This window comes from Bipolaris oryzae (genome assembly GCF_000523455.1).
Source record: "Bipolaris oryzae ATCC 44560 unplaced genomic scaffold scaffold_12, whole genome shotgun sequence".
Lineage (NCBI taxonomy): Eukaryota > Fungi > Ascomycota > Dothideomycetes > Pleosporales > Pleosporaceae > Bipolaris > Bipolaris oryzae.
Window position 1 is genome coordinate 1 of NW_006911288.1, and position 14089 is coordinate 14089.

The following is a 14089-nucleotide window of genomic DNA, read 5'->3' on the forward strand; positions in this document are numbered from 1 at the left end:
GGCTGGCGGGCTGGCGGGCTGGCGGGCTGGCGGGCTGGCAGATGGCGACTGGCGATTGACGACTGGCGATGATGGACTACTGACTGACCACTGGCAGCTGGCACTGTCGCACCACACACCTTACGGCCGCGTCAACGGCCACCACGTCGTCCCTATAACTTACTGTGTCTGTGTCTGTGTGTGCGTACATACACCTGTCTGTCCGTGTGTGCCGGCCTGGCTGTCTGCAGCACACCCCAAAAGGCCATGCCAAGCAGCTGCCCATGTGCGCATGCTCATGACGCTGATGATATCCATGCCCGCCGTCCATCCATCGGTATCCATCTCACACCCACCTGCACTCTGCAAATCTTCCCCCTCCACCACACGCATTGGCCTCTTGTTCGACCACTAGCCCACTCCCACCAAGCCTAAACGGTCCCACCTGTTCCATCAGAGCTAATGCGCCGCCAAGTTCGCGTCGCAACAATTAAAAAAAAAAAAAGAAGTAACCGCGTCCACTGTCATTTTTTTGGCTTACTAGCTCCATGTCTTTTTTTTATTATTCTCCCACTACTGTGCCATCTCCATCGGGTATCAAGTCTGAAACTAATCGAGTCCGCCCCAAAGGGCGCAGCCTACCCTGCCTTGAAAAGAAAAAAATATGCGCCCAGTGTCCGGTGCAATTGCGGCCCAAGGAACCCCCACCATCTTATCCTCGTGCCGTGACATGCTGAGTCGTGCCGTCTGTTGCCTCACTCGTCTGACGATTGCCTTTGGCTCTGTTTCCTCACTCAACTCCCCCTTCACCACTTGACGTGTACAAACCGCCCTCGAATGCTTCTTTCTTGGCCCAACACCCCTGCACCCTGCCGTGTGCCAATTACATAGGTAGTCCGCCTCCACAAAGCCCCCAAGCCACATCTGAGCGGCTTTGACCCTCTTTCTGCTTGCCCGTACTAGTGTCCATGTATCTATTCATGCATTAGATATCCTCTGGTCGTCCGCTCGCAAAGTCCGCGGCCCCTTTAAGCAACACAAAGTCCCATCTCTTGCTTCATGAAAAATATCCTACCTACGGACGTCCTCCTGCCATGAGCATCTGCCGTATCTGCATAATCTGCGCACGGTACTCGGGCGTCAGCTGATCGATCTGCTGCGGTGTAAGAGCCATGACCTGCGCATACAACGCTTGCTGGTCCAGGGCCGCTGGTTGTGCTTGCGGAGCTGGCTGTGGAGCTTGCGCGTAGGGCTGCGGAGCAGGTGCTTGGGGCTGTGGAGGTGTGGGCGCAACCTGGGGCGGATATCCACCATAGTTCACAGGCGGTCGCGCTACTTGTGGTGGAGCTTGCTGCACTGGCTGAACAGGCGGCGCCTGCGCCATTGGGGCGGGAGCCGCCGATGTCTCCACGAGCGACGTGAGGATCTGCGGGTCAACTAGCTGCAGGAGCAGGAGCGACTGGAAAATGGCATACGCTAGCTGTGGTGCCTGTCGCAGTAGCTCCGTCGCCTTGGCTGGGTCCGTCATCACAAGCCCCTTCATTTGTGAGAGAATGTCGAGCAGCTGGTCCGGGGGAAGTGTAGACAGCGTACGCGAAATAGCGTCGGGGCATGTGAGATTGGGCGGCAATTCGACACCTGGCGGCAGAGGGCCCAGTGTGCTCGATGGTTGCGCTGGGGGAGGTACTGCGGCCGGCTGGCCGTTCATGCCCATGGGTGCCTGCGTGTTCGGGTCGCGGCTTGAGGGCGCGTTATCGCCAGAGCCGCTCTCGTTGGACCAATCGACCCTCAGTTTACGTCCCATCAGATCGTAGTCGTTGAGGTTGCGCACCGCCGAAGCTGCTGCGTCCGCGTCGGCGAACTCTGCGAAGCCGAAGCCCTTGGGTCGTCCCGTCTCTTTGTCATACACCAGCCGAAAATTGTTAACCTGTCCGACGCGACCGAGGGTTTCGACAATAAGCTCTTCAGTCCCACCTAGTTGATCATGTTAGCAGTGCACCTGCGCGTGGAAGCCGCAGTGTCCCATACCATATGGAATATTTCCTATGAAAACCACTCGACCCGCCTTGTCGTTTGGCGCCATAATGCCTTGGATGCAGTCACCAGGTATAGTTTGCGGGGTATGAGAGTGCGTAAATGTGGGCGCAGAGCAAGTGTGTAGATGTTTGAAGGAGAAAGATAGTTGACGTTTCTTTGATCACCCATGGCCTTCGAGCTACGGAACTAGGCCCAGGGCTTGGCGCGTCGAACCGCGGCTACGCGATTCAGCCCTGCTCCTCTCCCCAACCCTTGCCAACATCCACACAGCCCAAACAACTCGCATCATTTCTAGTCATATCAATTTCTATATAGCAGTACTGTTTTACAATCTTGACCTAATGTGCACAGTAGGCTCTTTCGCCATCTAGTATCCTGAATATCCTACAACTTCGCACTCTGTGGTGCGCAGCATTGGCCGTCCTTGCCCACCGTTGCAGTCACGCTCGGCTGCTGGTGCTGCTCGCTCAACAGGCTGCTCTTGTTGAACGCCTGCTCGCTTGGTGGCACGTCCAGCGCTGGATTTTTGTCAAAGAAGTTGACTGGCTTCAGGTGAATCTTCAGAATTTCACACGGCATAACAGGAAAGTCTTCGATCCTGGGTACGTGGTTTATGCCCGCTTGGATATATACTACCAAGTCGGTATCCTTGACGTTGTCGTTCCTCTCAGCCCACGACCGCACACCAGTTCCTCCTCTTGACTGGTTGGTGTATGTGCCGCCAGCGTACAGCTCACCGTCCTTGTGCTTGACGACGTAAATGTTGTGGTCGGAAAACTCGGCACGCTTGTAGTTGAAGCTGTCCTTGTCCGACAGGATTTTCTGGAATGGAGGCGCCTGGATCTTGTACGCCACTGCCTTTCCATTGACCGGGTTTCGCACATTCGGGTTCTGGATCTTGAAGGTGCGGTTGTTCTCGTAGGCAATGTCGTAACCGCCAGATTTTTCGACAACTGTCTCCTGGACGTAGTAGCCTGTTCCGTGGGGGTTGAAGTCTGATCGGGGCATGGGAAAGGCTTCGTCATACACCAAACGGTTATCGTAACCGTCAATCATAGGGTCGACACGCAATGAGAAGATATGCTGGTGGTGAACTGCAAGAACGCCAGGGTGTACAACGGTACCGAATGGTACCTCGACGCCCTCATCGATAGGCTGTGTGCTAAGAATACCAGTTGCTCTGATCTCGTAACTGATCTCTCCAGCCTGGTTGAAGATGAAGGCCAGAATGTACTCGTAGTTGCTTACGGTAATGATGCTCTGGAGTACTAGCTCTCGGCTTCGAGCGACGACTGCGCGGCCGGTGCGGTAGTTGGTGTGCTTGAAGCCGATTCCTGCATCTTGTTCGTGGATGCATACTACATTCGGCATATCAATGACACCGCCCTTGTCGTCTGACAAGACAGAGCTCAGGTAATAAATCGAGCCTAGGCAATCACAGCCAAGTTTCAGATTGTTCGCCATGATACCAGCACCAGCATCGCCCAAATCGAAAGCACTCTTTTTGTGATATGGGTGGCGTGGGTCTGCATATGGAATGTTCATGTCGCTCAGACTAAGCCTATAGAAGAGGCTACGGTTGTCGTATCGAACATCATACAGCACCATACCCTCACGTTGGTTGAAGCCGACCCTGAATTGCCACTTCTGCCATGAGATGACACTCGACGTTCCCTGTTGTTGAACCTGGAAGCTAGCGCCTTCAGGCTGGACAACATTCAGGGGCTTAAGATCCGTTCGCAGCTTTTGCGCCTCCGGAATGTACTCATTGGGTGGTTGGATTTTGTACTTGCCTACCGGCTTGATAGTTTTGTCTACGCCAGTAGGCAGCAAGTCGACGCGAATGACCGTCATCGTCTCCGTGCTGACCACGGGGGAAATCGGCAACGGCATGGCATAGTGATTTGAATCTGCCTCCGAGGAGTTCATCGGGTCCCTCAGATAGAGAAAGCATTGGTAGAGTCTGTCTTCGTCGCCAATGCCGTCAGAACCGTATATCCAGGGATCGCTAATAACCACTGTGCCTTCTGGAAGTTCGAGCTTGGCAATCTCGGCTTGCACTTTCTCGTCTGCAAGTGCAACCTTTTCAATGGCAATAATCTCGTCGCCATCTCCATTAGCATGAATGAAGGGTCCTAAGAGAAGATTGCGCTCGATCCGGCCCGATGTCAAATCGACAATCGCCTCGTGGAATTTACTCTTTGATTAATAGTTAGCCACATATACCTGATTCTGCAAAGCACGGACGATGAGCGACATACGGTATTGCGGATGTAGTAGTTGACAAATGCCTTTCTCGGAATAGACGGTAATGGCTTGCCACCGTGCTCAGCCTCCAGGTACTTTAGAACTTCGGTCTTCGGCGGCTCTTCCAATGTAACGACCTTGAAGTGCAAGTCCGTATGCGCCGGCCAGGATGCCTTGATGATCCCCGCGGCCTTCTGAAGTTCTGCTGCGGTCAACGGAGCAAGAGGGTGCCAAGGCGCCGTAGTGGTGGCTTGTTCCCCAGACATATTGATTGAATGTATCGTAGCACAAACACAATGTTAGCTTCCAAGATTTCAGAGTTGAAAGTTGGAGATGAGTTTTCAGAAAGAAAGCATGCTACTGCGAGCGGGAAATACGTTTTACCTAACACACCGTCTTTGGGCGATAAGCAAGCGGGTTACCTATCTGTGCTCTGCAGACGGCTGCGAGGACTTGCCAAATTGGTAGTAGACGTCTAAATGTCGAGGCGAGAAGTCCAAGTGACGAATCACGTGCACTCTCTACCCCGCTCCTGCCTGTCCTTTCCGAGAACCGGAGCACATTACCTCTCAACCATTCAACCATTCGCCATGCGCCATCGCTATCCGTATCCACCAACTCTGAGCCTCTACTTACGACAACGCAGTGCCGTATGCGACAGTGCGTCTGCTAGGAACAACTCGTTGTTTGCCACACTCGTCTTTTAACAGCCTCGATGCCACGCTTCCAATAACCAAGACAAAGACTCGGATCACATCTTGTCTGTACGACTGAAATGCGCCGAATGTCCAATGGGCAGTGTCGTGCGGTGCGGACTGTCTAAAAACACCAGTGTTCAGAGCCGTCCCTTTGAATGCGCCGCGGGCATGCACGCCTATGTATGTATCCCTCAGTGGCGTGCGACAGGCGTCCAGCCGTTGCAGATCTCGATTTTCCTTCCTAATTTCTAGAACGTCCACAACCAGTCCCCTGAAACACCAAAAAAACTGGAACCGGGTCGATCGCCAAAACAACAATCGCAGTCGACATTCCTCTACGGAGTTGGAAGTATTTCTGTAAAGACCAAACCCGGCGCGGAGTTAGCTGGATTATCTTCATATCTGATGTAACTCGACGATACCTCGCTGCATCGTCTGGTATCGGGTTCTATGATGAAGACTCCGGACACACCAAGCCGTTACTGACTCGGCATCCGTGCACAGGATGTGTTCTCAAACACACAGCCATCAACTACACATAACGGCGTAGTATGCACACGACTCCGAACGCGGGGCTGGGCGATTCAGAAAACGGTGTTATTTCCTTTTTCTTTCGACCGGTTCGACAGGTCCGCCTTAGCTGGATCCATGACAATCTAAACATATTAATCCACATATTAATATATCTTGAACATTTGGCATTGTTCAGTTTCACATGGGCGCCAATCCGGTTTTGCCATCTCCACGGACCCACTACTGTTTACAAGGTTGCCCATTCCTATTCGCTCAGTTATCTCTTCTGACACGTTCATGCCCATGGCTGTTCATCGTAAATTACTAGGTACTATAATCGCAATATTGCTTTCTGTGAGGTCACACGGTGTCCCTGATCTTGTGTCACCAGGTTGTCTCTTGAAGGCGTCTCGGCTAACCGCCACCGGCAATGAGTATCCACAGTTTGCCTCATGTCCCGGCCTCGCTACCAGTACGGAGAAGCCCATTGTGGAAGTCCTGTGACGCGCTTTCATTTCGAGTTTCATCGCTGGCCCAATCAAGCCTGAAGGTTGTACTGGCTTGGAAATGTGTGGAATCGCGCAATATAGGATACAAAGCCCTTTAGTGTGTGAAGAAGTGTATATAAGATCAGTGCGTGTTCGCCTTGCATTCTCATCCAACATCAGCAGCACATTCAGTCCATTCATTACCCACTCCACCAAACCCTCATTCTCCAACTTTAATCATGAAGTGCTTCACCGTTGCCACTGTAGCCCTCGCGGCTCTCGCTGAGGTTGCTCAGGCTCACTGTAGGATACACTGCTGTGTAGGATGAGACATCTGCTAACAGACCCAAAGACATCTTCCAGACCCTGACTGCCAACGGCGCCAAGGGAGGTTTGTTCCAGAACATCAGGCCTGTACCCAACAACAGCCCTGTCACCGACCTGTCGGACAAGAACCTCCGCTGCAACACCAACGGAAACAGCGGCAGTGGAACCACCACTGTGGCGGTTGCTGCTGGCTCGACCGTCAGCTTCACTGCCGACCAGGCTGTCTACCACCAAGGACCAGTTTCCTTCTACATGAGCAAGGCCAGCTCTGCCGCCTCTTCAGACGGTTCCGGTGACTGGTTCAAGATCAAGGAGATTGGCCCCAACTTCTCCAGCGGACAGGCCGTGTGGGACCTGAGCAGTAAGTCAAACGTGCATCTATCTCCTCAGAACTCCTGTCTAACATAATCACAGCCACCTACTCCGTCACCATCCCCTCTCAGGTCTCTGCTGGGGAGTACCTCCTCCGTATCGAGCAGCTCGGTATCCACAACCCCGGCAGCCCGCCACAATTCTACATCTCTTGCGCACAGATTAAGGTCACTGGTGGCGGCAGCGGCAACCCCTCTCCTACCACCAAGATCCCTGGGCACGTCAAGTCTACCGACTCTGGCTACACTGCCAACATCTACAGCAACTTCAAGAGCTACGTTGTTCCCGGCCCCAAGGTCGCCACCTTCTAAGTGTGCTGAATGACACGCGACGCGCAATACGCCATTGAGCAGACGCTACAATGACCCGGGTGCTTTGTTTCTCAGCTGGTCTTGTCTCGAACTAGAAGTTCGATTTCACTTCACTGTATATACCTCAGTTGCCCACCATTTCGATGTATATACATCTGTATCCTTACTTCAATTCAACATTTATCACGATATTGTTCTTTCAGTTGGACCAGATGATTTTGCATGACCCTTTCTATGCGTGGATTTGTGCCAAACCTTCTAGCCCGTATGTGTAGTTTCCATCACTGACAGGTTTCTAGTCCAGTAAGATTACCGTGCGTTACAGTCACACGAGCTACTCGCATAAACCGTAAAATGTTATTCTTGCTTGCGCATAGAGCATCCACGCCATGCACTACAGTCAAGAAACATTGGCGGTTCCGAGGCTGTTTGCTCGGTAGGGGGCACCCAGTGCCAGCGCATGGACGTGTTCGTCTTTCAAACATTCTTTTTCTACACAACACATTAGCCCTTACCATCAACGATGCGCATTCAAAAAAAACAGCGCCATGTGAATTGCAGGGTGTTCGCCAAACTCGTCACCTCCATCTTCACATATCGCAGCTACCACCAACGTACACTGATATGTATTTATCAGTAGAAAAAAGACACCATGCTCCTTCCTCACTTTCTCCATTCTGTCCTCGCACCCGGCAGCCCAGAAGACAAGAAATTCCCTGTCTCCAAACCACAGCATAGTCAGATGCCTTTCTAGCTGGTCTCACCAAGACGTTACTCTAAGCATCAGCCTCATCGACTAGACCCCTAGTCCCGTCTTATCGTGTCAATGTCAGCCGGCCCTCCACCAGGCCACCCCTGGCCTGTCAACGTCGGCAACAACCCCAACATCAATCGCGACCCCCCACCACCCCCAATCCACGGGTTCAGTGGTGGTCCCATCCCCCAGGCCCCTCCTGCACCGGTACCTGCAGCCGCTCCCGGCGCAGCAGCAGCAGGACCACCCCAAGTCGTCGTCGAGCAACAACAACAACAACAACAACACCAGCATAATCCTATCTATGGGCCCCCTTTGCCCATAGACATTGCCCCTCCCCTCGGCATAGGCATAGGTGCGTTTCCTCCACCCGTCCTCTCTCATCCTACCCTCGGCCTCATGGATCCCTTCCTCCTCGGTGGCTTTGCTGTACCACCCCCAGGCGGCGGTCCCCTCGCCCCCATCCGCACCGGCAACTTCCTCCCCAATGCTCAGTACGGCATAGGTTTCGGTCTGCACGCCACCGGCGTAGCTTTTCCACCCCCACCCCCCGGCGCCATGGCAGGCGTGCTCCAGCCATTTGCCGCGCCCGCGCCTCTTTGGAGTCCCGCCGCCGGCGCCGGTTTGGCATTTGGAAACGTTCCCGCTGTAGCCGGCGGCGTAGTAATGCCTCCGCCGATGAACATAATGGGTGCCGGCGGCGCTGCCACACAGCATTACCGCCCGGCACCGCTCGTCCACGACGGAAACAATGGACATGACGCGCAGCCCGCTCAGACCGACGTATCGCAGATTGCCGGGGCCATTCCTCCGGGCGTCATGCTGGTCGAGTCGGCCGAACACACGATTTTCATGCGCATCACCGGCAATGTTTGTCCGTGGTTGTCGCCCGGTGCGTCGTTTGGGATTGAGCAGCTCGCGGCGGCTAGTACCACTGGGTTAAATCGCCTCATTCAGATTTGCCATGATGGGGTTCCTGAAGACGAGCTTGAGGGTACGGCGGTTACCGAGTGCATTGAGCTGGGGAATGGGCTGTGGGAGAAGGGTCAGACGTTTAGGTATAACGATGCTGTGTCTAAGGTGCTGACGCTGAAGGATGCTGGCTGGGATAATACGAGGAATAGGGTGGGGGGGAATTCGCTGCATCTGTGGGGTCATAGGGTCTAATCGCGGTATTACACACGTGCAGGGCAAGGATGTTTAGCGTGGGTTCTTGTTTATTTTCGGGGCGATTGGGATTTACCGTGGTTTTATCTTCTTGCATGTACGCAGATAGTTCCTTTTTGTATATTACTATGGTCACCTGACGTTTGGGGTTACATTATTACAGATTTGATCTTGGAAGCTTGGAAATCTACTTTTGTTTTGGTCAGCTGCACCAAAGGTAGATGCAATTGGAATAGCCTGAATATTTACAGTCTTCTTCTCGGCCATTTGCTACTTTACGCAGGTGTAGGTGTGTTTGCCTCACGCGTAATTTCAGCAGTATACTTCTTCTTGCCGCCGCCCATCTTCCTCCACAGTCTGCCTATCCACCTCTCCTTGACCATCTTCAACACAACATATGCAAGGAAGCGATACACGATTGCGCAGATACCTAGCGCCATGAGATACATCTTCGCGTTCTTGTTCAGATTGTACAAGTCAAGTACTTGTTCTCCAGTCTGAATGGGACATTGTCCGTTGACGCGCTGCCAATCCTCACAGGTAAACTTCAAGCCGCGTAGTGTAAAGGGTGCCATGTTGCCGACAGCCCACTTCACAGGCGAGAGGTGGTTCCAGGCTTGCAGGAAGCCAGGGACGTCGAGCGAGAGAACGCCTCCCATGACTTGTGCGACACTGAGGAAGACAGACATGCAGTTGACTGAGAATCCAGTATGCGTAAATAGTGTGTTAAATGCAATACCCAGGCTCTCTCCGCAGCTGGTGATGCAAAACGCGTTGAAGGTTATGATGAAATATGTTTCTGCATTGCGTTCTAGACCGACGGCGAACACGGCGAGGACCGAGAACATAAGGCAGCTGATGATTTCAAAGGGCGTGGTGATGCTGATGTATGTGAGGAAGAATGCTTCCACGCCGTAGACACGGTCATCGTAATCTCGATAGAAGACATCTCTCTCAAGTGGATAAACGGCGATATTGTTCAGCACTGCATGACGTTAGCACAGCTCAAGGTAACTGTGTAGAGAAGCACTTACTGCCGACGAAATAGAGCGGCGCGATTTCGACCAGAAATCCAAGTCTGTTTTGCACAGAGAAGTAATCGGTCTTGAGCGGAGAGAAGTAGAGTGCAAGCACGATGCCCAGACCGAAAACTTGCATGATTCGCGCGATAATAATGTCTGGCTGGCGAAACATATTCTTCGTCGACCTGCGGAGCAAGATTGAGTATGCCGAAAAGAATGACGAAGGTTCTCGTGCCATGCTTCCTAGTTCTGCAGGTGTTGTAATCGAGCCGGTACGAGCAAGGGGAAAGGCATCAGGGTTCCATGATTGAATGAGCTTGCGCACTTTCTTCCTACTGGCAGCCTCACGTGTTTCGTGCTGAAGGTCGACTGTTATCAGGTCGAGCGCAAAATCAGCGGGATTGACATGCTCTGGACATTCATAGCCTAAGCCTGCAAAGTGAGGTAACATATCGGTTGAGTGCCCTGTGTAGATTGGATGTCCACCGCGAGCTAAGAGAAGAACATTTCCAAAGTGACGGAACAGGTCGCTGCGTGGTTGGTGGATCGTTACGATGAGCGTGCGGCCTTCTTGTGCTAGTCCGCGGAGGACGTCCATAATAGAGAGAGCCGTGAAAGCATCGAGTCCAGACAAGGGCTCATCAAGCAAAAGCACCCGCGGTTCCGTGAGAATCTGCACAGCGATCGTAACTCGACGCTTCTCACCACCACTAACGCCCTTGACGAGATCGTTACCAATGAGGTTGTCAGCGCAATCCTTGAGACCCATCTTTAGGAGAATCTCTTCGGCCTTTTGAATCTTTTGCTCCTTAGACATCCACTTTGGTAAACGCAATCCAGCTGCATAACGCAGAGTCTCGCGTACAGTCAGCGAGGCAAGAAGTGCGTCGTCATCCTGTGTAACAAAGGAGCAAATTGAGTTGACGACTTCCCGTGCAGGTATTAGCCCGTTGTAGGTCATGGATCCATACTGCTTGTATCGGGTTGACGTATCGTCTTTGAGTCGCATAGCCATACTATTCAGCAGCGACGTCTTTCCGGAACCCGATGGTCCCATGATCACGTTTAGCGAGCCGGGCCGGAAGTCTGCTGTGATTGGGTTTAGAATAGTCTTTGTGGATCTTTTCCGCAGTGAACGCTTCTCAACGTCCAACCCATAGTTTTCTAGCCTGATATCAATAGTTCTTACATTCTCAGGCGGTCGCTCGTTCATTTTCTCTTTGCCAGCAGAAGCATCCGTATTGGTCGGTCTTGCGCGCGCCATAGCGATTTCAGCATTCCAGAACTTGAGCAGCACACCCGCACCAGCGTAAAAGGCAATCACGAAACCAAGAAGCGCAAGTATGGGCCTCCAGATCCAATTTTTTGGAAAGCCAAGCGAATCCATGATAAAATCGCCGTCGTATTCTTTGCAATCAGGATTCGATCGTCCGCCCTCGAGTGGACAATCGTAGAAATGGCCACTAAACTCATTGGCGCATAGAGCCCCAAAAGCGTAAAAGACGTATGCAATCCATTTGGTCCAGCGTACGTAGATGGGAATGGTGTTTGACTGAATGAAGTAACCACAGGCCATGGACTGCAGAGTGTATGCTAGATTGGCGACCAGACTCGCACCAGCAAAGTTCCTCGAGACTGCAATGCAAGTCATGGCGAAACATACGGCAATGTACTGGTGTAGCAATATTATACCAAAAAAGGTAAGGAACTGACCTCCGTCGGTGCGGAATCCACAAAAGAAGTAGTAGATTAGGGAGAAGATGAGAGGGACGGGAATGTCCTCGATAAAGATCCTGGCCAACCTTCTAGAGATGAGAAAGGCTGGTATGCTGACAACCCCTTGTCGTGCTTCTTCATCGAATAGCTGAATATCGGTGGTAAGCCGGTATGTCTCATAGATCAGAATGAGATATCCTTGAAGCGCAGCTGAATTGTAGAGCGCTCCTTGACGAGATCGTATACCCGTCAAGGAGCCGTCGAGCTGTAGGAAAATCCAGCCGGTGATTACGGCCATACCAATAGCTTCAACTAAACTGCCAAACATACCTGAAGACATTCTTGTCAGCGATACTTGGATGTTTTTGTTGTTTGAGATACTACTTACCCATTGGGTCGCGAATGGTCACGGTCCAAGTCCTTGCGGTAAGTACACGAGTCTGTTGGATGAACGATGTGCGATTATTCCGCTTGCCCTTTATTGAAGATTTTGTAACAGACGCACTCAATGCACCAGCCCCGTCCTTCTCATTAAAGTTACTGTTACTGTGTACTCGCCACGCCTCTATCACACGACCGACCCGTTCCTGGGCCGCAAGTTCAGCTTCTGCGCTGCGGTTGTCGATACTGACAACATCAATCAGATACTCTGCTGGATTAGTGAATGGTGGCATTTCATGACCCAGTTTTGCAAAGTATGGTAGGCATTCCTTTGCACTACCAGCATATGCAGGTTTGCCTCTCGACAAAAGAATGACGTTGTCGAACAGATCCCATATCTCGGAACGCGGTTGATGAATAGTAACGATTATAGTCCTCCCTTTTCTTGCCAGTGTCTGCAGGGTTTTGATGACCTGGAAAGCGCTCGTTGAATCCAATCCAGTAGTTGGCTCGTCTAGCCATAACAGCGAGGGATTCGACAGGAGTTGTACACCAATGCTCGTCCTTCTCTTCTCTCCGCCTGAGCAGCCCTTATGTGCATGATTTCCGATCCTCGTATCAGCTGCTTCTTTCAAGCTCAGCTCGAGAATGACCTCTTCGACGAGCCGCTTCCGTTCGGCTTGGGTGACAGATGATGGCAGGCGCAACTGCGCGGCATACATGAGTGTTTCTCTGACCGTCAGAGTTGGAAGGAGTATGTCTTGCTGAATAACGTATGCGCTTCTGATCTGCGATATGTCTTCGCTGCCATTGAACAGCGTGCGGCCCGAAGTCGCCAGTCTGCTTCCCATGGCTAAGCGGCCACTCATAGAATTCAGCAGCGATGTCTTTCCACTGCCACTCCCTCCTATGATGGCAGTAAGGCTGCCAGACGGCATGCCTGCCGAGATATCGTCCAGGATAGTTTTGACATGGCTTTGGTCGCCCAATGGTTTCTTTTTGGAGAAGAGGCGTGCGACGGCATTTGGCGACTCGTCCACTGAAACTGTGAGATGCTCAAGTCGCACAGATACAGGACCGACTTCGCGCAATGAAATGCCATGGTCGTCGTGGTGGGATGCATTGGTGGAGTCTCGGTCGTCAGACGGCGCTGCGGATGTGGGTAAGTTTGGGTCGGTTTCTATCCGACTGGGCGGTTGAGCTGACGGTGCGTCGGGCTCGATTCTGTCTGGCGACTCCATCTTTCAGGGTCTGCAGCTAAAACCGCATAGTGAAGCCGTTGAAAACGGTCGAAGGAGAGGCACGATGGTAAATAATTGTCGCAACGCGCACGTCGGCACGTGTTGCCTCTTTTCACGGGACGAGACCTTTCTTCATGCGAGCCGCCTCGGTTGCCAACCGAGGTGGAGACACCGCTTGGCCTGACTTACCCAGGCGGATGTTGCTGCTCCGAACATGCATCCCAGATGGTACGTGACACCCATTGCGCCGTTGGACAGTTAGACAAAAGCCATTGGCCGCCGCGCATACGGGCATGGCTCAATAACGTTGCGATTCTCTGTATCCAAAATCTCACGGCTTCATCGAGGGCGAGGCCTGAAACATGATTTGTCCACCTTGTGAATAGTTCACGAGTACGACCCCACCAACCTGCCGAATACGGGTAGCCCGCCTTTGCGCAATATGTTTCTTCGGGCCTTTTACTTCTGTACGCTCTGGAAATCCTACAACCGAACACACGTCGTCCCGCTATCGTTGAGCAATGAGGCATGCCTGGAAGCCTTTTGCTGCAATTCCACATCTGTTCCTATAGATATCAAAGGTGGGCAAAGCAGTGAGTCTCAGTCGGTGAGTGATAAAGTCGACCCGATAACTCAGATAATCGGAGACTGTCTTGTTCTGGCCGTTCCGTCTCGGCTCTCCCGTGTGGGGAAGTGGCTGCATCTAGTTACGCATATGCATACGACTGACCGACTTTCTACGCTACTTGGCGATGGGTTCTAGACGTTCCAAGTGATGGTGTTAATGAGACAGTAAGAAACATACCCCATATGACACTGGGAGAATTCGCAAAATG

The 14089-nt window shown here is 52.4% G+C and overlaps 5 protein-coding genes across 5 annotated transcripts; 2 read left to right on the top strand and 3 right to left on the bottom strand.

Annotated features, from left to right (window-relative positions):
• Positions 1 to 1054: 1054 nt before the first annotated feature.
• On the bottom strand, positions 1055 to 2062 carry COCMIDRAFT_84232 (uncharacterized protein; the record flags this gene model as incomplete). Its single annotated transcript, XM_007685683.1, has 2 exons — positions 1055 to 1953; positions 2008 to 2062. The coding sequence occupies 2 exons, from the start codon at positions 2060 to 2062 to the stop codon at positions 1055 to 1057; spliced, it is 954 nt and encodes a 317-aa protein (XP_007683873.1).
• A 338-nt stretch (positions 2063 to 2400) lies between these two features.
• COCMIDRAFT_1598 (uncharacterized protein) lies at positions 2401 to 4529 on the bottom strand (the record flags this gene model as incomplete). Its single annotated transcript, XM_007685635.1, has 2 exons — positions 2401 to 4215; positions 4278 to 4529. The coding sequence occupies 2 exons, from the start codon at positions 4527 to 4529 to the stop codon at positions 2401 to 2403; spliced, it is 2067 nt and encodes a 688-aa protein (XP_007683825.1).
• A 1672-nt stretch (positions 4530 to 6201) lies between these two features.
• COCMIDRAFT_32980 (lytic polysaccharide monooxygenase) lies at positions 6202 to 6972 on the top strand (the record flags this gene model as incomplete). The annotated part of the gene is made up of 3 exons (XM_007685667.1): positions 6202 to 6265; positions 6315 to 6650; positions 6704 to 6972. 3 exons carry the CDS (start codon positions 6202 to 6204, stop codon positions 6970 to 6972), a joined length of 669 nt encoding a protein of 222 aa, XP_007683857.1.
• An 826-nt stretch (positions 6973 to 7798) lies between these two features.
• COCMIDRAFT_22738 (uncharacterized protein) lies at positions 7799 to 8893 on the top strand (the record flags this gene model as incomplete). Its single annotated transcript, XM_007685658.1, has 1 exon — positions 7799 to 8893. The coding sequence occupies one exon, from the start codon at positions 7799 to 7801 to the stop codon at positions 8891 to 8893; it is 1095 nt and encodes a 364-aa protein (XP_007683848.1).
• A 275-nt stretch (positions 8894 to 9168) lies between these two features.
• COCMIDRAFT_84039 (uncharacterized protein) lies at positions 9169 to 12881 on the bottom strand (the record flags this gene model as incomplete). Its single annotated transcript, XM_007685684.1, has 3 exons — positions 9169 to 9878; positions 9928 to 11961; positions 12020 to 12881. 3 exons carry the CDS (start codon positions 12879 to 12881, stop codon positions 9169 to 9171), a joined length of 3606 nt encoding a protein of 1201 aa, XP_007683874.1.
• Positions 12882 to 14089: the final 1208 nt, after the last annotated feature.